The following is a 24,917-nucleotide window of genomic DNA, read 5'->3' on the forward strand; positions in this document are numbered from 1 at the left end:
TCGCCACGGCCACCATCCACGCTCACCTGTCCCTACTGCCTTGCTACTCAGCGTCGTTCAGGGGCCAGCAGGACCGCTACTACCTGGGAAGATCTTAGGAATGCAAAACGTGGGACTCCAAGGCTACCTTCCGAATCCCATCTGCGTTATACCAAGATCCCCGAAGGACTCCGCCACAAGTTCGAATTTGAGGGGCGTTGCTTCAGTGGACCATATCCTGACCCAGGAAACTTGCCGGCCATGCTTCTCACTGACAGTGGCAGCAGCTGGGAAACACGAATAGGGAAGAACAAAAACTATCCGGCTGGCAGAAACGAAGCCGGGCCCAGGGATCCCGGTTTTATCACCTCCGACTTCCGGGACGCGCGGGCTTGAGAACGCGCATGCGCCCGTCCGGGAGGGCGGTGTCTCACTTTCCAGAGGCGGCGGGACCAAGGTTGTTTGTCGGCTTCCGGTTCGCTAGCCCTGGGATCCTTGAGGGTGTCTCCGAATAAGAATCGAGCCGTTTATGCAGCCAGGAAACGCGGGGTTACAGCACTGAGTGGGTCCATGGCTCGAGGTGAGTCTTCTGTCCACCTGCGGACCGGGAGTTCCTATGCTGCGGCGGCCCAGTCCACCGCTTGGTAACTCGGCGACCTGGTGGCCCCGCCTTCCCACTAACTTCTCACCGCTCATTGGTTAGAACTAGCTTCGTGTTTCCTGGCCCCGCCCACCCTCGTCTCTTCTACACCTCCCCGCGCCGCCCCCTCCCCCAAACACACATACCCCACACACATCCTGAGCATGGTCTGTCGTTAGGATAGGGGCCAGGGGAAACTTTCTGAGTAAGTTAGGACTTGGACAGCCAAGTCCTTTAAAAAAAATAGTAGTCAAAATTAAAAAGAAAACAAACTGCAAGGAAAAAAGAAAGGAAGCTGGTGTCACTCTGCGTTCTTACAGTGATATTCACTAAAACCCTGAGTCAGAAAATCCTGTCCAAGGTGTTTCTGGGACTGAAACCTCGTCTACGAAAATAACTGGACAAATCATTTATTTGTGACATCACTCCGGTAGCTGTCCAGCTATACGTCGCTGAGACCCAAACCTCCAAACTCAAGGAACCCTGTTCCCAAATTAACTCACTCCCGGACTAACTAAACAAACGTGCTTTTAGAGAAATGCTCAGTACTCCCTAAATTACATCTTCAGCCAGATCGCTTATAAACGCCATAGTTGTTCATCTAGCTGCCTGCTGGACGTCTCTACTTACTAGGTGGCCAGACAGACATTTCATTACCTAGTCTGTCTAAGACCAAGCTTCAGATTTACACCATCTTCCCCATCCAAGTAAATGGCAGGTCCGTTCTTGCAGTTTTCTGGAAGCCTCGGAGTTATTCTTACATATCACATAGAATTCATCCATGATCCTGTTGGTCTACTCTTAATACATGTCTAGAACAAGAACAGTTGCTCACCACCTCCACTACCATACCCTAATCCAAGTCACCATCATCTCTCCTTCTATCATTGTAGTGCCTACCTGCTAACTCTGCTTCCATCCTTCTTCCCAGCAGTGTGAGCCTTTGATAAGTCAGACCCCTTCAGTGGCCTTCCATATCAGTCAGGATAAAACCCCATATCCTGGGACCTCCCCGGTGGTCGAATGCTGCAAGATCCCCAGTGCTGCAACTAAGACCTGGCACAGCCGAATACATAATAAATATATCTTTTTAAAAAACCTGAATCCTAGCCATTCCCTGAGTTCCAACATGACTGCCCCTGATTTCCTCTCTAACGTTTTGTCCTAAAACCCTGCCCCTGGCTCACTGCTCCAGCCACCTGGTGTAGCATCATCGTGCTTCCTGGGCTATGGACATGCTGTTCCTTTTGCCTGGAAGACTTGTTGCTCATTTCAACACATGGCTTTCTTCTTCAGTGCCTTCAAGTCTCGTTCCCCCGCAGTCACCTTAGCAAAAAGGCTGTCCCTGGCCAGCCTGTGTTTAATTGAACCACCCCCAGCAACTTGCACCTGATCTTATTTACCTTCTTCATAACAGTTATTCACTGGACATATATGTGGGGTGCAGGGGAGCGGTGTATGAGGTGCTTCCCCAGTGCCTCAGTGGTAAAGGATCAGCCTGCAGTGCAGGAGCTGCAGGAGACGTGTGTTCAATCCCTGGGTTGGGAAGATCCCCAGGATGCGGGGATGGCAATGTGTGTGTGTGTTCTGTTATCATAGGCTGCTCCCACTAGGTTAAATCTCTGACAGCAGAGATTTTTTTTGTTTTTGTTACTTTAGTCCATCATTACAGTCTTAGTGCTTGACATACAATAGGTACCCAAGAAATGTTTGTTGATTGAATATAAAAATAGCAAGCTCTTTATGGCACTTGCTCTGTTGCCAGGCATCATTTTAAGTACTTCCCACACATCCTCATTTAATAACTTACAGCAGCCCTGTCATTCCCATTCTGGAGATGGGAAGAGTAAGGCACAGAAAATTAAGCCACCTGCCTCAGGTCACACAGTTGGTAAGTGGCAGAGCCAGGAGTTGCATCTTGGCAGTGTGGCAACAGAGTATACTTAACCACTATGATAAAAACCAAAGTAAATTCACCTCCTCTAATAACCATCTAACAAGTTGTTTCCTAGTTCCCCAACTCCAACAGGACTAGAAAAGATAAGGAATTCTAATAGTCCAGGGATTTTAAATATTTCTGAAGATATATATATACACATATATATATTCTGAATATATATGTGTGTGTGTATACATACATCCCCTGGAGAAGGGAATGGCAACCCACTCCACTATTCTTGCATGGAAAATTCCATGGACAAAGGAGCCTGGTGGGCCACAGTCCAAGGGGTCACAAAGAGTCAGACATGACTGAGCGACTAAGTGCACACAGACACACACACACGCACACACCCCTACATATATATCTTTTGGCCTTACCACATGGTACAAGCGGAGAAAGCAATGGCACCCCACTCCAGTACTCTTGCCTAGAAAATCCCATGGACAGAGGAGCCTGGTAGGCTGCAGTCTATAGGGTCATGAAGAGTTGGACACGACTGAGTGACCTCACTTTCACTTTTCACTTTCATGCTTTGGAGAAGGAAATGGCAACCCACTCCAGTGTTCTTGACTGGAGAATTCCAGGGACAGGGCAGCCTGGTGGGCTGCTGTCCATGGGGTCGCACAGAGTTGGACACGACTGAAGTGACTTAGCAGCAGCAGCAGCACGGTACACGGGATCTTAGTTCCCTGACCAGGGATCAAGCGTACACCCCCTGCAGTGGAAACACAGAGTCTTAACCACTAGACCACGGGGGGAAGTCCCAAGGTATGGCCAGATTTAAAGGAACCATGACTTTCTCTAGGCTGAAAGTTCTACTGGAGCTAAAGAAGTGAAGGGCTGCCTGCAGGAGCTTGGTCATAGGTCATTGTCAGAATCCTACCAAAGCAGGGAAAGAATAATGAAGAAATACCCTGGCTTCTTTCTCCTCTCATCCTCCCACTTCCAGCCAGAACACTGGCCAACCACAAGAAATGCAGACTTGGGTGCTATAGGCTGTGGAGGTCAGCTGTCCAGAGTCCAGGGAAGGGTAAAGAAGGACCAAGAATGGGTTTAGAGGACAAACAATAAGTAGCATAAGGGAAAATATTCCAAACGATGAATCCCTGAATTATACCTGGGCAGCTGGACTTGTGAAGAAGGGACAGGTTCAGGTCCATGCTGTTTCTCTTATGCTTTCTTGCCTTGCACACCTTTTTTCCCTTGGCACATTATGCCTCCTCCTCCCTTGTCTAAGTCTTTGCCTTCCTTTAAGGCTCAACTCAAATCGTGCCACCTTCCTCAAATCTTTTTTGATGACCCATTTTATTGATCATGCCCTCATTTTAATCCTTGTGATAATACTCGTCACTGAACACTTGGCCTTTTTACCTTCACTGTTCTATGTTTTATTAGATACAAGTCCTGATCTTCAAACTAAATAGTTCCAGGAAGGAATGAAGGATGAAGCTCTACAGATAATAGCTGCCCAATCAACCTTTACCAAAGATGAAAAGGAAGTCCATGAAGACACCACCAACTGAAATAATGGTGTTTGATTCCCCAGAGTAAATTCTCGTTGAGAAGGTAAGCCATGTTTCCTCTGTATCAGTGGGATTCAGTTTTCCATTCAGAAGTATAACTCATTCCTTTCTAGTGAATTTAGAGGTACTACATGCTAATCATGAACTTCAAGCAATATAGAAGCATACAAATTAAAAAATGAAAATCCTTCTCTTCTTCTGTCAACCCATATTAGCCAACTGTTAGTAGTTTTGTGAATTCTCTTTGTGATTTTTTTTTTTCATGTATGTGTGATGGTAAGAAGGAATAGTAATATTATTTACAGATTATTTATATTGTTCTACAACCTATTTTCATTTATTTTTTATTTTTATAGTCTACTATTTTAAGTAACCATACATCATGAACATCAATGTGAATATCCATTTTTTAAGTTATTTCATAATCTTCTACTGTTTGGGTATACAGGGTGTACAGGCATATCTCATTTTATTGCACTTTGCAGATAGTGTGTTTTTTGTTTTTTACAAATTGAAGCTTTGTTGTAACTCTTGAGCACATCTCCTGGTGGTATTTTTCCCACAGCATTTGCTCCCTTTGTGTCTCTCTCTCACATTTTGGTAATTCTCACAATATTTCAAACTTCATTATTACCAAATTGGTTATAGTGATCTGTGACCAGTGATCTTTGATGTCATTATTACAAAAAGATCATTAAGGTACGTACATTGTTTTTTTTTTAGACATATTTCTACTGCATACTTAACAGAATACAGTGTAGTATAAACATAACTTTTCTATGCACTGGGAAATCAAAATATTTGTGTCATTTACTTCATTGTGATACTCACATTATTATGTTGGTCTAGAATTAAACCTGCAGTATCTCCAAGATATGCCTATGTATTTACTTAACTCCTGTTCTGTTGCTGAACAATTAAGCCATTTCTGATTTTTTTTCTTATTATTAACAGTGACCATCCTTAGAAACACAGTTTTATGTGTTGGTTTTTCTTTAGGGCAGTTTCATAAGATTGGCATTTTTAAATCAGCTTTCCTTATACCAACGTTTCCCCCTTTTTCTTTTGTTTTAATGCCAACTTGATAAATTAAAAATATCATGTTAGACGGACTTCCACTTTTCAGGATATTTTTCCTAGTCTTCCCCCAAAGAATCATGATATATATATAGGACATATATATATATAGGACAACAATATTCTGAAAGGTGGAGAGAGGGTGGCAGATCAGTGAAGAACCTCAGGACCCAAGGAAGGACGTGATGATCACTCCTTTGGATATTTTTTTTTTGCCTCAAATATCCCAGACTTGACACGAAGAAGCAGCAACCCATTATAGTCTGCTGGTGTCATATTTTACCAGTGTCAGTAAAATACAGAAACCTTATGTCACTTAATTCAACGATATAATAATCTTAAATTTTTCTTCTACATACATTTAGAACAACAGTCTTATAATTTGTGATTCAGCCATCAGATATGTAGTGCCGATATTAAGAAACCCTGAAAGAGAGTCTAAAGTCTAGACTCTAGAGTTTCAACAAATTCATGTTTTCTGCAGCATATACAGAGCAGCTTTCCAAAGTAGCTGGTGTTGACAGTTCTGAGCCCTTCTGAAGTTCTGCAGTTCCCTTCCCCACCCGACCAAGCAGTTAATAAAGGAAAAAAAGCTGAAATCTAAGTTAGCTGTGACTCATTCACCCCTTTCCATCTTCCCGTATTTTGTTGATAGCATTTATCTGTCATTTCTGTCCCTTTATATTTAAGAATCTATTCCTTTACTCTAATTTTAATGGAGGGAAAAGAGAGAAAGAGAAATAAATACATGTGCTCAGCCTCCATGTTTTATTAGATGGCCCTGCACTTTCTTGCAAATGAAAATCAAGTTATCAAATTCTAAAAAATGTTTTAAAATCCTATTTTGGTTAGCATCTTGTAATCTTTATAACCTTGGAGTGGGGAAGACTCTTTTCCAATGAAGATTCAAAGTCCAAAAGCTGTAAAAGAAAAGGCTGGTGAGTCTGCCTCCTTAAAAGTAATAACGAATGAATGGCTCACACAGACACAGAACATCATATAAAGACTATATACCAAGAATTTTTCTTAAAGCAGGGGACTGTGTGAAAATTTTAAACTTCCATGTAGCAACTTTCTGGAAGGCAACTTGACAATATCCAAACTTGTAAAATGCTGTACCAATCAGCCACCTCTGCAAACTTACTCTTGTGTATATATTATTCACAGCTCACCAAACTGTGTGTGTTTGTATGTGTGTGTATTCATAAAGTTCCATTATAGAAGTGTTCGTAATAGCAAAACTGTGGGAAAAAACCCAGTGCCCATCAGTAGATATGGAATGCAATAAATTATGACGTATCTATCTGATTCACTATGAGTCAACCACCAGAAAGAATGAGATAAATCAATCTATGTGCTGACAGTGAATCAGTTCAGATCAGTTCAGTTCAGTCGCTCAGTCGTGTCCGACTCTTTGCGACCTCATGAATCGCAGCACGCCAGGCCTCCCTGTTCATCACCAACTCCCGGAGTTCACTCAGACTCACGTTCATTGAGTCCGTGATGCCATCCAGCCATCTCATCCTCAGTCGTCCCCTTCTCCTCCTGCCTCCAATCCCTCCCAGCATCAGAGTCTTTTCCAATGAGTCAACTCTTTACATGAGGTGGCCAAAGTACTGGAGTTTCAGCTTTAGCATCATTCCTTCCAAAGAAATCCCAGGGCTGATCTCCTTCAGAATGGACTGGTTGGATCTCCTTGCAGTCCAAGGGACTCTCAAGAGTCTTCTCCAACACCACAGTTCAAAAGCATCAATTCTTTGGCACTCTGCCTTCTTCCCAGTCCAACTGTCACATCCATACATGACCACTGGAAAAACCATAGCCTTGACTAGATGGACCTTAGTCGGCAAAGTAATGTCTCTGCTTTTGAATATACTATCTAGGTTGGTCATAACTTTTCTTCCAAGGAGTAAGCATCTTTTAATTTCATGGCTGTAGTCACCATCTGCAGTGATTTTGGAGCCCCAAAAAATGAAGTCTGACACTGTTTCTACTGTTTCCCCATCTATTTCCCATGAAGTGATGGGACCAGATGCCATGATCTTCGTTTTCTGAATGTTGAGCTTTAAGCCAACTTTTTCACTCTCCTCTTTTACTTTCATCAAGAGGCTTTTTAGCTCCTCTTCACTTTCTGCCGTAAGGGTGGTGTCATCTGCATATCTGAGGTTATTGGTATTTCTCCCGGCAGTCTTGATTCCAGCTTGTGCTTCTTCCAGCCCAGCGTTTCTCATGATGTACTCTGCATATAAGTTAAATAAGCAGGGTGACAATATACAGCCTTGACGTACTCCTTTTCGTATTTGGAACCAGTCTGTTGTTCCATGTCCAGTTCTAACTGTTGCGTCCTGATCTGCATACAGATTTCTCAAGAGGCAGGTCAGGTGGTCTGGTATTCCCATCTCTTTCAGAATTTTCCACAGTTTATTGTGATTGACACAGTCAAAGGCTTTGGTATAGTCAATAAAGCAGAAATAGATGTTTTTCTGGAACTCTCTTGCTTTTTCCATGATCTAGCGGATGTTGGCAATTGGATCTCTGGTTCCTCTGCCTTTTCTAAAACCAGCTTGAACATCAGGGAGTTCATAGTTCACGTATTGCTGAAGCCTGGCTTGGAGAATTTTGAGCATTACTTTACTAGCATGTGAGATGAGTGCAATTGTGCGGTAGTTTGAGCATTCTTTGGCATTGCCTTTCTTTGGGATTGGAATGAAAACTGACCTTTTCCAGTCCTGTGGCCACTGCTGAGTTTTCCAAACTTGCTGGCATATTGAGTGCAGCACTTTCACAGCATCATCTTTCAGGATTTGAAACAGCTCAACTGGAATTCCGTCACCTCCACTAGCTTTGTTCATAGTGATGCTTTCTAAGGCCCACTTGACTTCACATTCCAAGATGTCTGGCTCTAGATGAGTGATCACATCATCATGATTATCTTGGTGGTGAAGATCTTTTTTGTACAGTTCTTCCGTGTATTCTTGCCACCTCTTCTTAATATCTTCTGCTTCTGTTAGGTCCATACCATTTCTGTCCTTTATCGAGCCCATCTCTGCATGAAATGTTCCCTTGGTATCTCAAATTTTCAGTGAATAGATCTCCAAAATATATTTCGTGAGGAGAGAGTTAGGAAGTAAGGACAAAAGATTTGTAAATATCACCCCTTCTAGATACATTTTAATGATATATTTCATTCTCTACATATATTTACACGTTATACCACCATGGTATATGTGTAATGCCTAAAATGTTTCTGAAACACCAAAATCTCTGCCTTGGATAGGGGGCTTAGCTAGGGGAAGCAATCACCAGCAGCAAACTGTGTCTTCACTTTTAACCTTTCTCTGTCATTTGAATTTTATAATCTTGTAACTTTTTGCCGTTGTTGACATGTGTTACTTGAGCTATGGGATAATTAGCCTTTATTTTCTGTTTTTCACATTCTTCTGTTTTTTAAAAACTAATGAATATTAAGAGAAAAAAATGACCACACATCTAACTTTCTTCCTTATTCTTTTCATTCTAAGTTTCCAAGGTAACCAGTCAGAGCCTCTCTCCTGGTTATATCATTGATATGACTTTTGACTACACAATTAGTTTACTTCCATGTAATTGCTCATTGTGGTATCTCAAGACGCCACATCAACTATCTATAGAGAAATCTGGTGCCTGGGTTTCTTTGGAGTTTTACCACTGTCATTGGGTTGTCCTGTAGTTTGGATCACTGGTGGTGGTTTAGTCGTTCAGTCACATCCAGCTTTTTGCCACCTCATGGACTGTAGCCTGCCAGGCTCCTCTATCCATGGGATTTCCCAGGCAAGAATACTGGAGTAGATTGCTATTCCTTTCTCCAGGGGATCTTCCTGACCCAAGGATCAAACCTGGGTCTCCCGCATTGCAGGCAGATTCTTCACCATCTGCGCTACCAGGGAAACCCCTTTCGATCCTTAGTATATTACATCTGAAAGTAACACAGAAGGTATTCTGATTAAATGTCGTATTTTATTAAGATTTTCAGTAAGTACCCATGTTCAACATGTACCGATGTTGAGTTCTCCCAAGATTGTATTTATAAATGTCTCTCTTATCCTTACCTTCTTAGATACTTCCAGGTACCCCGAAATGACTGAGATTGACCAGGCAGAGGCCCAACTCTCTGAGTTGGACCTGCTGGCCAGTATGTTCCCCGGTGAGAACGAGCTCATCATGAATGACCAGCTGGCTTTAGCAGAACTGAAAGAGTGCATTGAAAAGAGGACCATGGAAGGACGGTCTTCAAAAGTTTACTTTACGATCAGTATGAATCTGGACGTATCTGAGGAAGCAATGGTAATTCAGTGTTACTTTTGGAAGCATTGAAATATGTCTCAACTTAAAACAGCACTTAGGGCAATTTTTCTCTCTCTCTCTTTTCTTAATCAGGTGATGTTTTCTCTGGCCTGTATTCTTCCTTTTAAATACCCTGCAGTTCTGCCTGAAATTACTGTCAGGTACGTTACAGACCCTGGCCAACTTTAGAGGTCAAAACTAATCTGAGAACAAAAGCACTTCTCAAGTTTGTTCTGAGAAAATTGATTTAATGTTTAATCCCATATCTTTTCCATCAGGTCAGAATTATTAAGTAGATCCGAGCAGGCTCAGCTGAATACGGATCTGACTGCGTACCTACAAAAGAACTGTCTCGGAGATGTCTGTATACTGAATGCCACAGAGTGGGTTCGAGAACATGCTTCTGGCTACATCAGCAAAGACGTCACCCCGTCCCCTGCTCCAGGAAGTACAGTCCAGCCAGGCGACCACGTTCTCACAAGGCTCTGGATCTACAGCCATCACATCTACAACAAATATAAAAGAAAGAATATTCTTGAGTGGGCAAAGGAGCTTTCCCTCTCTGGGTTTAGCATGCCTGGGAAACCTGGTGTTGTTTGTGTGGAAGGCCCACAGGGTGCCTGTGAAGAATTCTGGTCAAGGTTGGCTATCACCACCTTTTTTGTTGTTGTTGTGCTAAGTCTTCGTTGCTATGTGCGGGCTTTCTCTCCTCTTACAGCGAGTGGGCACTACTCTCTAGTTGTGGTCTGTGGGCTTCTCATTGTGGCTTCTCTTGTAGCAGAGCACAGGCTTTAGGCACATGGGCTCAGGAGTTGTGACTTGCTGGCTCTAAGACGCCAGACAGGGCTTCAGGAGCTGTGGTTTGCGGACCCTAAAGCATGCAAGCTTCTGGAGTTGTGCCTCATGGGCTTAGCGGCTTCACAGTATGTGGAATCTCGCTGGACCAGCGATCAAACCTGTGTCTCCTGCACTGGCAGGTGGATTCTTATCCACTGTATCACCAGAGAAGTCCAGGGTTTTCACAACTTCTGTATGCCTTGTCAATTATTACAGTATACAACATGATACTCAGTTCAGTTCAGTCGCTCAGTCATGTCTGACTCTTTGCGACCCCATGGACTGCAGCACGCCAGGCTTCCCTGTCCATGAACAACTCCTGGAGTCTACTCAAACTCACGTCTATAGAGTTGGTGATTCCATCCAACCATTTCATCCTCTGTCATCCCCTTCTCCTCCTTCCTTCAATCTTTCCCAGAATCAGGGTCTTTTTCAATGAGTCAGTTCTTTGCGTCTGTTGGCCACAGTATTGGAACTTCAGCTTCAGCATCCATCCTTCCAATGAATATTCAGAACTGATTTCCTTTAGGATAGACTGGTTGGATCTCCTTCCAGTCCAAGGGACTCTCAAGAGTCTTCTCCAACACCACAGTTCAAAAGCATCAGTTCTTCAGCACTTAGCTTTCTTTATGGTCCAACTCTCAAATCCATACATGACTACTGGAAAAACCATGGCTTTGACTGGATGGACCTTTGTTGGCAAAGTAACGTCTCTGCTTTTTAATATGCTATCTAGGTTCGTCATAGCTTTCCTTCCAAAGAGTAAGTGTCTCTTAATTTTATGGCTGCAGTCACCATCTGCAGTGATTTTGGAGCCCAAGAAAAAAATCTGTCACTGTGCCATGTATCACATGGTACTAGAGATGTGGAAATCTGTGTCCCTGAAGTCATGTCAGGATTTAGTCTAAAACAGCACTCACATTTCTTCAGTGTACTCCTCTCACCTGACACACGGCACAGAGAAGATATTCTGTAGATAGACATTAAATCCCGCCCCTGCCCACAACACTGTCTACCGTCCCCTCCATTTCTACGGATCTGATTCTTCTCTCAGCGATGTTGTAAGTTGTGGTTACCCTCTGGAACAAGATTTCTAATCTTATTTCTCTGAAAGTGAGAAATGGAAAGTATCAGTCGTTCAGTCATGTCTGACTCTTAGTGACCCCATGGGCTGTAGCCTGCCAATCTCCCATTTCCATGGAATTCTCCAGGCAAGAATCCTGGAGTGGGTTGCCATTCCCTTCTCCAGGGGATCTTCCTGACCCAGGAACTGAATCTAGGTCTCCTGCATTGCGGCAGATTCTTTACTGTCTGAGCCACTAGGGAATCTTATTTCTCTACTGATACCCTAAATCACAAGCCCCTTCAAGAGGTCAAGATTCAGGAATTTCTACATTTGTAAAATGCTGATACCAGGCAGTCATAATAGCAGTAGATGAGTTTGGGGATGGGATATGGAGAAAATGGCAGCCCACTCCAGTATTCTTGCCTGGAAAAGCCCTTATACAGAGGAGCCTGGTGGGCTTAACAGTCCATAGCATTGCAAAACAGACATGACTGATCACACATTACTGGAATCATATTAGATTAAAATAAAATCCATGTGAGATGAAAGGACATTTCTTTACTTCTAGGAAAAAGCATTGATAAATCTATTTTATAACTTCTACTTTCAGGGCTTTAGAGTACACATTTTCAAATTTTCTACTCTGAAAATTTCTTTTCAGGCTCAGAAAATTAAACTGGAAGAGAATTTTAATTCGCCATCGAGAAGATATTCCTTTTGATGGTACAAGTGAGGACATGGAGAGACAAAGAAAATTTTCAGTTTTTGAAGAAAAAATATTCAGTGTTAATGGAGCCAGAGGAAACCACATGGACTTTGGTCAGCTGTATCAGTTTTTGAATGCCAACAAATGTGGGAATGTTTTCCAGATGTTGTTTGGTGTGGAAGGACAGTGAGCAGGGGAGTGGCTGAAAGCGTTTTGCCACTGTTGGTCTTTTGACTTTTTCCTCTCTTTTGCTTGAAAGATTTTGACTTTAGTCCCACTCTAGAATGTTAGGGAGGGAAAAAAAAGGCAAAGCAATGTAGCAGAAATGCATCTGTTAAAAATATGTCATGATTAGAACTGAGTTTTAATTTATAATCTTAAAATTGTTGATAGACATTTCTTGACTTACAAGCTACCTATTTTGAAAAAGAAGTTAATTATATTTAATTATAACATTGGTGGTCCAACTTGCCACCCATTCCCAACCCCTTTCCCCTGTATCTGTCTCCACTTAAGAACCTGGAAAAGCTAAATGCTCACTGTCTCAGACTCTCTTGCAGCTAGGGTGGCCGGGGGACACAGCTTTGACCACGGAACCTCTGGGAAAACTTTTGCTTCCCTGATTAAAGTGATAGGTACAACTAGGGCACCTCTTCCCTCTCTTCTGTCACAAGCACCAAAATGATCGCTAGAGCTGCAGTCGTCCTTTCAGCCATGAAGGAAGAAGGTGAAGAGAGCCACAGAGATGCCAATCCTCAAGCAGTTGAACCACTGATCCAACACTAGCACTTGCCTATCTCTAGACAGCTTATTAAGAAATAAAACCAGTTTTATTTGTATTTCTGTGCCTGTTACTAGCAGCTGAAAGTGAGTTTGCCAATTAGATTTTTTTCAGAGCATTAGTTTTGCATGTACCCCAGCCATTTGGTACAAAGACAGGTGGGATTTTTCTTAAACTGAGTTTGCAGTTCATCTCTATTTCTGTATGCTCATGCTCTGCCCTGCTCCTTGGCTTACCTCAGAGAAGGCTTAGAAGACTTTTTAATAGGTCTCAAGCATGCATGGAATTGGTAATTTAGAGCATTTGTTTTTGGCAAATTGGATTTTGACACATTTTTTTCATTCTGCAAGTGGCTTTCTGTAAATCTACTTTCAGCAAATTGACCCACTCAAATAAACACACAACCTGGTTTTCGAGACCCTGCATAAACCAGTTTCAAAAGTGATGATTAAGTATTTACTAATTGCTAGCACCCAGGTTGATCCTGTGTGTTGGGTGTTCCTTGAGTCAGACTCTGATAGAGGGACAGGTCGGAGTCGGGGGCACAATACATTGTTTATCTTAGTAAAACAGTCAGAGGCAACTTCTGTGGCCATCACTAAGTGTAGGTAGAAAACAAAAAGGGATAAAAGAACTACAAGGAAACGTAGATAGACCTTGGATATACACACACGGGAAAACCCAAATGGTGTTCATGGATGCAAGTCTTACATGCCTTCTCAGGTTCCCCCCCTGCTGCCCCCCTCCCCGGTGCCCTGTCAGCTGCCCTGGAAATGCCAGGCCCTCCTCAGCTGCCACCACACAGCCAGATGGACCAGCTGTACCTTAGTTTCTGACTTCCCCCGCCACTTCCAGGTTTGGATGAGTACCCCACCAAACATGATACCGACATGGCAACAAGCCACCAAGGGGGCCAGGTGATGCCCATGTTACTTTCAGCAGGGCTAAACTGCTAAAACTTCTTTACTCTTTGTACATTATTTTAATGAAAAACACATTGTATGTATAAATATATAGATCTCAAGCGAAATATAAAAACATTGACTACACTAATGTAGCTTTATAAGCTTTCTTCACAGACTACTGTCAAATTTAGACATTGAACTATTAACACAGTGACCAAGAGAAGTACAGAGTTTTCAGCTGCGTAATTAAGAAATTATCTCTGAAAATGAATCGAAATATTAGTCAATACTTCAATAAAGAAATACATCAATAAAGAAAACAGCAAGTTACATAGTCTGCCTACATTATATAATGTAAAAGACACAGTAAAAACTGTAAGAAACTAAAGTTAAATGTAATAGGCAATATAGCTTTTTTCATTATACCAATGATTACAGGCTTCCCTGGTGGCTCAGTGCCTGCCAGTGCCAAGACAGGGGTGTGATCCCTGGGCTGGGAGGATTCCCTGGAGAAGGAGATGGCAACCCACTCCAGTGTTCTTGCCTGGGAAGTCTCATGGACGGAGGAACCTGGCAGGGTACAGTCCACGAGGTCACAAGAGTCAGACATGGCTTAGTGACTAACCAACCAAACCAATGTACTACGTATATAAACATACTTAAATGTAAAATTATTCAGTATGATTGCATGGTGTTTATCCCACAATGACAGTTTGTCAACATATTAATCTGAAAAGTATCTTGAACTGAAATCATCTGTAAAGAAATGATAAATCTTTAAAAGAAAGTCTTAGTCTCAAGTTATGTTTAACATAATTGATAGAATCTATAGAAACCAACAGTGTTGGCAGGAAACTCGCTACATAGACATTTTTATTTGTAAAAGTAATTCTGGTGCAAACAATAGTTTTCTTAAGTCAAAACAAAATAAAAAACCCTAAATTTAACCTCATAAAACCAAATTAAGTTTGCATTAACAAAGTCAAACCTACCCCCTGCACATTACTTTCACAGAGTGCATTAAAAAAAAACCAAACAAACTGTTATCTGCTGTCCAGCAGAACTGATGATTACTTTTGGCACCTATATAAAAGTAACAAGCACAGATTTCTTTTTTAAAGAAAGTTGTATATCAGGGAAACCCAACAATGTATCATTTGTGAAATTCCACTAAAGCTACCAGGCAGCCAAGAGTTGCTAGAACAGAAGAAGAACTGATGCAATGCCAAAGAATGCTCAAACTACCACACGAAGGAAATGGCAACCCACTCCACTGTTCTTGCCTGGAGAATCCCAGGGACAGGGGAGCCTGGTGGGCTGCCGGGAGCCAGCGTGAGGAATCCCGCCGTGACAAGGTCATGCGGAAGGAAGCCTGACAAAACGCAAGGACATGATTGGCTTCAGGGGTTCTCCCTGGAATTTCCTGAGCATCCACCCCCCAAGACCAGAGTCTGCCTGCTTTACTGTGTTATGCTTTCCACCTACTCTTCTGTCATTAACAGGGGGCTGTGCCCCCACCACCATTTCCTGGAAAAGATTAGAGCTTTTAGATAATAAATCTCCTGGGCATAATACGAGTGTTTCAATCCAAAAACCCTTCTGATGGCTTTCTAACCTGCCTGCAGGACTCGTACAGCTGCGCATGTGATTGTTTGAGGCCTCCTGACAGCAGGAGGCACAGGAAGCTTAAAACATCCTAGGAATGTAGGGGCTTCCAAGGTGTGTCAAAGTCATTAGAATAGGACTGATTAAAGGTTTCATATGTTGACCCAATACTTGCTGCCAAATTTTCATATCTTTTATTATTAGATATAGTTGGTATATAGAAAAACAGGTAGTAGACCTGGTATTAGCAACATTAGATCTTTGAGTTAAGTACTTTCTTTGTTATAACCCACTGCACCTTTGTTCTACAGGAATGTAACTTTATTTAGTACTTTGAGGGTGATGCAGAGTAAAGAAAAAACACTTGAAAGGAAAAGGAGTTTTCTGGTTGATAGACAATTATCCAGGAAGAGAACCATAAAAATGTTAACAGGCCTCTTGGCCAGAAGATAATGTAAACCACCTGAGACCTTTTGTATACGGGAGGGTATGCAAAAAGAAAGCCTTGTTTGTCTCAATGAGGGTCAGGACTGCGGCCCCTACATAACTCTGCATATTCCATTATTTCTTTATGTACAACTTGGGGTATATAAGCTTATTTTTGGAGTCTTGCACCGATGCTGGGCTTGCTCATGTCGTTCTTTTCTCCCTTTTTTGGCTGAATTCCCATCTGGGGCATGGAGGCTCACCATGTCTACTTACTTGTCCCGGCTTCTAAGATCCGTAAGAGACAGAGCCCAAGGCAGGGCACTCTCCGATATTCAAACGGACGCTGGTGGCCTAATGTAGATGGTGCAAGCTTCTTGTCTGGAACTTTATTGGCTCTCCACGTATAACAAGTTATTCAGCCTCTTTTCTCCACTTAATTTTCCTACTATACTATTTCTTCCTAATCTAATCTTATATCTCTAAATAAATAAGTTTTTCCTCGCCAACGCCGTCCCCGCTTCAAATTCCCTGGATCCACCGGGGCTGGACCCTGGCAGTGGGCTGCCGTCTATGGGGTCACAGAGTTGGACACGACTGAAGTGACTTAGCAGCAGCAGCAGCACATGCTAGTAAAGTAATGCTCAAAATTCTCCAAGCCAGGCCTCAGCAATATGTGAACTGTGAACCTGCAGGTGTTCAAGCTGGTTTTAGAAAAGGCAGAGGAACCAGGGATAAAATTGCCAACATCCACTGGATCATCAAAAAAGCAAGAGTTCCAGAAAAACATCTATTTCTGCTTTATTGACTATGCCAAATCCTTTGTGTGAATCACCAAAACTGTGGAAAATTCTGAAATAGATTGGAATACCAGACCATCTGACCTGTCTCTTGAGAAATCTGTGTGCAGATCAGGAAGCAACAGTTAGAACTGGGCATGGAACAACAGACTGGCTCCAATTAGGAAAAGGAATATGCTTCCCTGGTGGCTCAGAGGTTAAAGTGTCTGCCTGCAATGTGGGAGACCTGGGTTTGATCCTTGTGTCAGGAAGATTCCCCTGGAGTAGGAAATGGCAACCTACTCCAGTATTCTTGCCTGGAGAATCCCATGGAGAGAGGAGCCTAGTAGGCTACAGTCCATGGGGTCGCAAAGAGTTGGACATGACTGAGCGACTTCACTTTCAAGGCTGTATATTGTCACCCTGCTTATTTAACTTTTGTGCAGAGTACATCATGAGAAACGCTAGGCTGGATGAAGCACAACCTGGAATCAAGATTGCTGGGAGAAATATCAATAACCTCAGATATGCAGATGACACCACCCTTATGGCAGAAAGTGAAGAAGAACTAAAGAGCCTCTTGATGAAAGTGAAAGAGGAGAGTGAAAAAGTTGGCTTAAAACTCAACATGCAGAAACCTAAGATCATGGCATCCACTCCTGTCACTTCATGGCAAAGAGATGGGGAAACAGTACCTGACTTTATTTTTCTGGGCTCCAAAATCACTGCAGATGGTGATTGAAGCCGTGAAATTAAAAGACGCTTACTCTTTGGAAGGAAAGTTGTGACCAACCTAGACAGCATATTAAAAAGCAGAGACATTACTTTGCCAACAAAGGTCCATCTAGTCAAGGCTATGGTTTTTCCTGTGGTCATGTATGGATGTGAAAGTTGGACTATAAAGAAAGCTGAGTGCCAAAGAATTGATGCTTTTGAACTGTGGTGTTGGAGAAGACTCTTAAGAGTCCCTTGGACTGCAAGGAGATCCAACCATTCCTTCCTAAAGGAAATCAGTCCCTAATATTCACTGGAAGGACTGATGCTGAAGCTGAAACTCCAATACTTCGGCCACCTGATGGGAAGAACTGACTCATTTGAAAAGACCCTGATGCTGGCAAAGGTTGAAGGAAGGAGAAGGGGACGACAGAGGATGAGATGGTTGGATGGCATCAACGACTCAATGGACATTAGTTTGGGTGAACTCCAGGAGTTGGTGATGGACAGGGAGGCCTGGCTTGGTGCAGTCCATGGGGTCGCAATGAGTCAGACACGACTGAACTGAACTGAAGGACAGGTACAGGTACATTACTTGCCAGTCCCCTGTCCCCCCGAAACAATGATTACAACTACTTAAAAAAAGAAAGTGAAGTCGCTTAGTCGTGTCTGACTCGTTGCGACCCCATGGACTGTAGCCCTTCAGGCTCCTCTGTCCACGGGATTTTCCAGGCAAGAATACCGGAGTGGGTTGCCAGTTCCTTCTCCAGAGGATCTTCCCGACCCAGGGATTGAACTCGGCTCTACCCGCATTATAGGCAAACGCTTTACCGCCTGAGCCACCAGTGAAGATCTAAGCCCACAAAAATTCTGCAAAGGGGCACCAGGAGTCTTCCCCTTTAGCACCATCTGGCAATCTGACCCACCGCGTCGTAGGAGGGATGTACGCCTTCAAGTCCTCTGCCTCTGCCATCTCTACGAAATGTCAAAGGCAGACATCTGCTCCTTGGAGGAGCAGACCCCGGGGAGGGAAGACTCCAGCTCAGCGGCGTAAAGCAGGTGACTGGCTGCCTACGGACACCAGGGTCCCGAGATGCTCCCAAATACACAGACTTCACGCGCTTCGCTCACACGCTCGCAGCGTTCAGTCACCGGACCTCCGCCTGCGCAGCTGGGAGGCCCCTATGGTGACTTCACGCATGCGCCCCGGAAGCACGCTCCCTCTTAGGGGCAAAGGCGTATTGAGGCTGTCCGGCAGGGGGCGCTGGTTTCTGATCTGTCGGCAGGGTGCTGACCCTGGCTCCCGGTGGGCTCGTCCTTCAGGCGGGCATCCTCCAACCCTGACAGAGGCTTCTCTGGTGTTGAGATGCGCTTTTTTTCTTTTTAATATTTATATTTCGGGGGAAAAAATGGCATCGACCCACATTCTCTTGGGATTGCCCAGGTGTTGCTAACAGCTGGAATAATTGGAGGCATGATGCTCTAGGGACCTGAATGGTGTCTTTGAGGACCAGGGTGTCTGTCCCTGGATCTTAACCAAGGAATTACTGAAATGGAGGCTTAATTATATTTTTTATATTAAAACTATTTTTATTTCGTTTTAAACTGATACTCTATTGTTTGAAACGAATCGAAGTCTTTTCAGAGAAATTTAAATGACCGGAGTGCTCAACAATATTGTCGTCTTGAGATATTTTGAAATTCGAATTAATGATTCTTTAAATAACACTAAATTTAACCGAAATTAAAATAGGATAGAAAAAAAGTTATTTATTTAGAAAAAAATTTCTTGTTTATTGACCTAAAGTTCGTTTTATTGGAGTTCTTTCTTAAAATTTATCAAAATATATTGATTTACAATGTGTTAACTTCTCTATTACAGTAAAGTGATACAATTATACAAATATATACTTTCTTGGAAAAAGTAAATTTTGATAGACCATCACTTTTGTTCTTAAAATATGTTCAGACTATCTATTTTCAGATAGTCCCTGAAGAATCATTTGCTTTGGATGATTAAATATACAAGTTTTGCTCATGCAATATGGAGACTTAATTTTTTTCCTCTGGGGTGTTTGGCGTTTTGAGTTTTGTAAATGTGTTTTCTTTTCTCCCTACATCCCAAAATATATGCAAGTAAGTCTGTGAAATATATTTTTACTGAAAAGGTGACCATTGTATAAAATGTACAAATAACTGGATATAAAACTCACCCATAACCTTGTTCCCAGGAAGAAAAAATTTTGTTTTACGTTTTTTTAGTATATTATTTTTGTATATGTGGTCTTTGTTTTTTAACACAAGTCATAGTGTCCGTGTTGCTTTGTTATCTGCCTTCTTTGATAAAACAATAGGTTGTAAACATTTCCATGAAATTAAATATTTTCAAGACTATCTTGTATTCAGTTGTCTGAGTATACTGTAATTGATTTCAGCAGTTCACTGGTTAGTTGCAGTTTCAAAAACAAAGCTGCTCTGAGCATCCATTATTATCTTTTCAAGTTAGATTTCAAGAAGTGGAATTTCACTCTGAAATTCTGGATTTGTCTTACTAATTGTACTTGTGAAAGGTTGAGAAATGAAAATTGTAAAGACATAAGATTTCTTTTGCCCTAGATTTTTACCCACATTGGTTATTATCATTTTGCCAACTGGAAAAAAAAAAATCTGTATTGTTTTATATTATCTTCATTTGACTTTTGACCTGGTTCAGGAAGATCACCTGGAGAAGAGCATGGTAACCCACTCCAGTATTTTTTTTTTTTCAGTTTTTAAAAAAATTACTTATTTTTAAATTTAAGGATAATTGCCTTACAGAATTTCGTTGTCTTCTGTCAAACATCAAGATGATTCAGTCATAAGTATACATATGTCCCCAGGTAATGTACATATGTTCTTGCCTAGAGAATTCCATGGACAGAGGAGCCTGGCAGGCTGCAGCCCATAGCGTCACAGAGTCAGACACGAAGGAAGCGACTTAGCACTTCAGCTCATTTGACTTTTAGTGTGAGTTAATAACTTTTTATATGTGTACTGGTCAGTTATATTTCTTTTGCTGTGGATTGCCTGTTTATGCCTTACTTAATTTTTATTTAAATGGGCAGCCTTAAAATATTTTTTGTAAGAATTTTAAAAATAGAACTAATTTAACCTTAGTTATTTCTTTCTCTAAGATTTTTTTTAATGTGGACCATTTGTTTTTTCAAGTCTTTATTGAATTTGCTACAATATTGCCTCTGTTTTATGTTTTGGTTTTTTGGCCTAGCCCCCAACCAGGGATTGAACCCACAGCCTCTGTGTTGGGAGGCCAAGTCTTAACTCTGGACCACCAGGGAGCTCCCTGTAAGAATTTTTTTAATGGTAAGCCTATTAACAACTAGTTAATGTTACAGATATTCCCCAAGTTTGTCTATTTGTTTTTTTCTGACATAGAAAAAAAACTTTCAAATTAATGTTACTTAAATGTATCAGTCATTTTCTTTATGGTCTTCTGTCTTTGGCACATTGACTGGGAAGAATACTTCCCTACTCCAGGATAATTTGAAAATGTGTCTATAGACCCTCATAATTTTTTGTTTGTTTAAAAAAATCTTATTGTGAAGTAGATATGTAACATCCATACTATTTATTTTACTATGAGCATTTAACTTATAGAAAAAGGTGAAAAGAAGTAAAAAATGAAGTCATAGTCTTACCAACTCCTTTAAGAGAACTTAGCCAACAAGCAAAACTTTACCATTCTATTACACAAGTGTGGCTGAAAGCCTCTTGTGTACTTTTGCTGATTACAGTCCTATTCCTTGGCAGCATTAACCCCACCCTAAAGAATTTATCATTCCCATATATCTCTTTGTACTTTCATAATGTATGTGTTCCTATGCCATATCTTATGGCGTCATTTTAAAAAATTATTTATTTAGCTCCATCACGTCTCAGCTGCAGCATGTGAATCTAGTTCCCTGACCAGGGATCGAACCTGGGCCTCCTGCATTGGGAGCTCGGAATCTTAGCCACTGGGCCCCCAGGGAAGTCCCTATGGCTTTATGTTTAACATTCAGTCATCAGCAATTCATTTTAGAGTGCTGCATGAAGTAGGTGATGAATCTGCCTACAACGCAGGAGACCTGGGTTTGATCCCTGGATTGGGAAGATCCCCTGCAAACAGACAGGACTGAACAACTAACACTTTCATGAAGTAGGTACTCAAATTATTTCTTCAAAAGGTAAGCAGTTAATTCAGTGATTTTTTTTGGAATAATCTATATTCTTCAGACATAGGACATGCTACTTTCATCAGAGCCTGAGTGTGAGTTCCAGATTTGCTATTCTATTTCAGTTTAGTCCTAACAACACCATTAGGATAGTATTGGCAGTATCTTGAGTTTTGAAGTTTATTAGGACAAACCATTATTATGCCTGCTTTCCGAAATATCTTCCTTATTCTTTCGTATGAGCTTTTGAGATAGTTTCGAGATATCTGAAAACAAAAATCTCACTGAGGATGCTGTTGGGAGTATACAGGTTTCAAACTTAGCTTTTGAGAGTTGACATCTCAGCTACTGTAATTTCCCATCCTCTTTCTAGTTATGACCCTAAGATTTGTAGCATTTTTCTCCTAGGTACTGCATCTACATTGTTTTAATTTTTATGCATTTTGAATTAGACAATTATCTTTAATTAAAACCTGTTTATTATTTGATAATGTCAAAATAGATGTTATAATCTGACATGACAAACTTTTCTTTGTTATTTACAAAAAATATCCTTTTAATTCTTTTATTCTTCCAAGTAAACATTTAAATCATATTTCCGAAGTTCATTAATTCTTTGGATTACATTCGTTATGGATATTTTGATTGGAATTGACATAATATTTGGAGAATGCAATGGCGACCCACTCCAGTATTCTTTCTTGGAGAATCTCATGGACTGAGGAGCCTGGGGAACTACAGTCCATGGGGTTGCAAAGAGCCAGACATGATTGAAATGACTGACCATGACATAATATTACCTCTTTTGGTACGGACCGTTTAGATTACTTTTTTAAAAGGGTCTTATCTTCAAAAGATTAAGTAATGCTGAAAAAGATGAGCACTGGAAACTGTTACATAATGGAGACTATTTTCAAACGCTCAAAAATAATAAGATGGGGCTTTAGGAAAATCAAACAAAGACCTGTGTGGTTTGGAATAGTTTGAAGGTCCACATCAAGAGGTGTGGATCCTTGTTATGAAATGTGGATAGTGTCAAGGAAATAGAAATAAAATCATTAGTTATTTTGAAGTAAGAATAAGTAGAATTTAGTAAACGGGCATAGCTAATCGCTCTGGTCCTTCTCAAATTTTAACAAGACCTGAGAACATTGTTAAAAATGCAAAATCTGATTTAATAGTCCCAAAGTGGGCCTGACAGTATGCATTTCTAAGAAACATCCAGATGAGATGGTGATAATCGCATTTTGAAAGGTCTAACATTTTCAAAATGGAAAATTTTCATTGGAAAAGACCCTGATGCCGGACACAACTGAATGACTGAACTGAACTGAACATTTTTCCCATCTTCCTTCAGCCACTACCATGTCATTCTACTGCTACCCTTGTATGCAAATACCTCCCATTTGGCTCAGGCCAATCTCCTGTCCAGCTCTTTGCAACCCCCAGGGACTATTCAGTCCATGGAATTCTCCAGGTCAGAATACTGGAATGGGTAGCCATTTCCCTCTCCAGGGGACCTTCCCAACCCAAGGATTGAACCCAGGCCTCCCGCATTACAGGCAGATTCTTTACCAGCTGAGCCAGGAGGAAAGCCCTCATTTTACTTATAAGTGAGCAGTTATGGAGGATCAAGGGCTCAGACTCTCCTCTAGCAGCTTCCTTTGCTTAAGCAAAAGGAAAACAGGGAAGGAACACATCCTTACAGAGTGGACGTTGCCAGAGTGAACTCCGCCACTATGATGTGAGGCCACTTGGAAATACAAGCAAGCCCGAGTGGCTCTGAGCCCTGCATTGCTTGGGACACGGTGCAGGTAGTTAACATCTAGGAGCAGAGTCAGAAAAAGCTGCGTTCGAGTCCTGTCTACACTGTGCATTGGCAGCAGGAGCCAGGGCAAGAGGATTTACTCTGCCGACTCTCTCTGTTTATAAACATGGATGGGATCGTGCCTATCTCAAAGGAAGCTGTAAAGATTAAACGAGACGTTTACAAATGTCCTAAAACTGTACACACACGGCAATCAGCAGGTCTCATAAATAGGACCTATTATATGCTAGCTTTAGTGTTCAGTTCAGTCGCTCACTCCTGTCCAACTCTTTGTGACCCCATGAACCACAGCACGCCAGTCCTCCCTGTCCATCACCAACTCCCAGAGTTTACTCAAACTCAGGTCCATCCAGTCGGTGATGCCATCCAACCATCTCATCCTCTGTCGCCCCCTTCTCCTCCCGCCTTCAATCTTTCCTAGCATCAGGGTCTTTTCCAATGAGTCAGCTCTTCGCATCAGGGGGCCAAAGAATTGGAGCTTCAGCTTCAACATCAGTCCTTCCAATGAACACTCAGGACTGATCTCCTTGCAGTCCAAGGGACTCTCAAGAATCTTCTCCAACACTACAGTTCAAAAGCATCAATTCTTCAGCGCTCATCTTTCTTTATAGTCCAACTTTCACATCCATACATGACCACTGGTATGAAACACGTGTTTTCAAGTTCTAAATAAGCAGGAAGCTGGTGGAGATAAGAGAGAGGAAAATTAAATGCAGAACTGGCTAAAATCAGAGGAGGTGGGGACAGGTGCAGGAATTTTAGAAATTCTCCTATCGCTAAGGGGGGAACAAATACTGCCTTAGCAAAGCGAGAAAAGCAGCATTTGGCGCCTTGGGTCTCCAAGGCGTGGCTTCCTACTGAGCAGGAGTTACGTCACTCGGATGGGCGTGGCTCCAAAGTGTGACGTTTCCCGCAGCGGATGGTCCCGGAAGCCGCTGGAGGTGGGGGCGGAAGTGGGGCGGGAGATGGGCGGGGTGGGTGGCGGAAGGGGCGGGCTGGGGGTGGTTGTTCCTGTGAGTCCTTTTCCGGTGGCAGGGGCCGGAAGTTGTGGCCCGGCTGTGTCAACCCGGGGGCTTCGGGCTGTGAGAGCGGCTGAGACCGCGACCATGGGCGGGAAGAACAAGCAGAGGACCAAGGGGAATCTGAGGGTGAGTGCAGGCGCGGGAGTTCTCTCATCGCTGCGACTGGCTCTGTCTGCCCGGCGCATGGCCGGAGATTGTGTTGAGCGCGACTGTGGACTGGCATGTGTTTGCGTGTCCAGTGTGACCTCTCTGTTGTGTGTGCGTCCCTGCGGGCGGGGTGGGATATCTCTGAGCAGAATGGGGATGTTAAGCAGAGGGAAAAGATGTTACCGTGTCCAGCTGTCCCCAGCTGAGCGCACTTCCTAGCCACCCCCCACTCCTCCCCGTTTTCATTAAGAATTGGTTCAGTGTCAGCTTCCCCTGGAAGGTTACCTGGCCAGGGTAGCAGGGGGTAGCATCGTGAACAAGGGAGTGGAGTGGGAGATAGTTAAGGTGAGCCTGGAGTGCACGGAGTCTCTGATCACATCGCTCCTTCCCTCAAAAATCTGTGGCT

At 42.4% G+C, this 24,917-nt stretch overlaps 2 protein-coding genes across 3 annotated transcripts in view; both read left to right on the top strand.

The window, feature by feature from the left end:
- Window positions 1-420: 420 nt before the first annotated feature.
- Window positions 421-13,105, top strand: RWDD2B (RWD domain containing 2B). The gene is made up of 6 exons (XM_068978528.1): window positions 421-559; window positions 3,957-4,127; window positions 9,258-9,484; window positions 9,578-9,645; window positions 9,763-10,125; window positions 12,049-13,105. Exons 3-6 carry the CDS (start codon window positions 9,278-9,280, stop codon window positions 12,281-12,283), a joined length of 873 nt encoding a protein of 290 aa, XP_068834629.1. The 5' UTR covers window positions 421-559; window positions 3,957-4,127; window positions 9,258-9,277; the 3' UTR covers window positions 12,284-13,105.
- An 11,343-nt stretch (window positions 13,106-24,448) lies between these two features.
- LTN1 (listerin E3 ubiquitin protein ligase 1) overlaps window positions 24,449-24,917 on the top strand; it is a 57,089-nt gene continuing 56,620 nt past the window's right edge. For both annotated transcript variants that reach the window (XM_068971178.1, XM_068971188.1), the window contains exon 1: window positions 24,449-24,490. In XM_068971178.1, coding sequence (XP_068827279.1) covers window positions 24,449-24,490 — 42 coding nt within the window. The remainder of the gene's footprint in view (window positions 24,491-24,917) is intronic.

The sequence above is a fragment of the Capricornis sumatraensis genome, chromosome 1 (genome assembly GCF_032405125.1).
Source record: "Capricornis sumatraensis isolate serow.1 chromosome 1, serow.2, whole genome shotgun sequence".
NCBI lineage: Eukaryota > Metazoa > Chordata > Mammalia > Artiodactyla > Bovidae > Capricornis > Capricornis sumatraensis.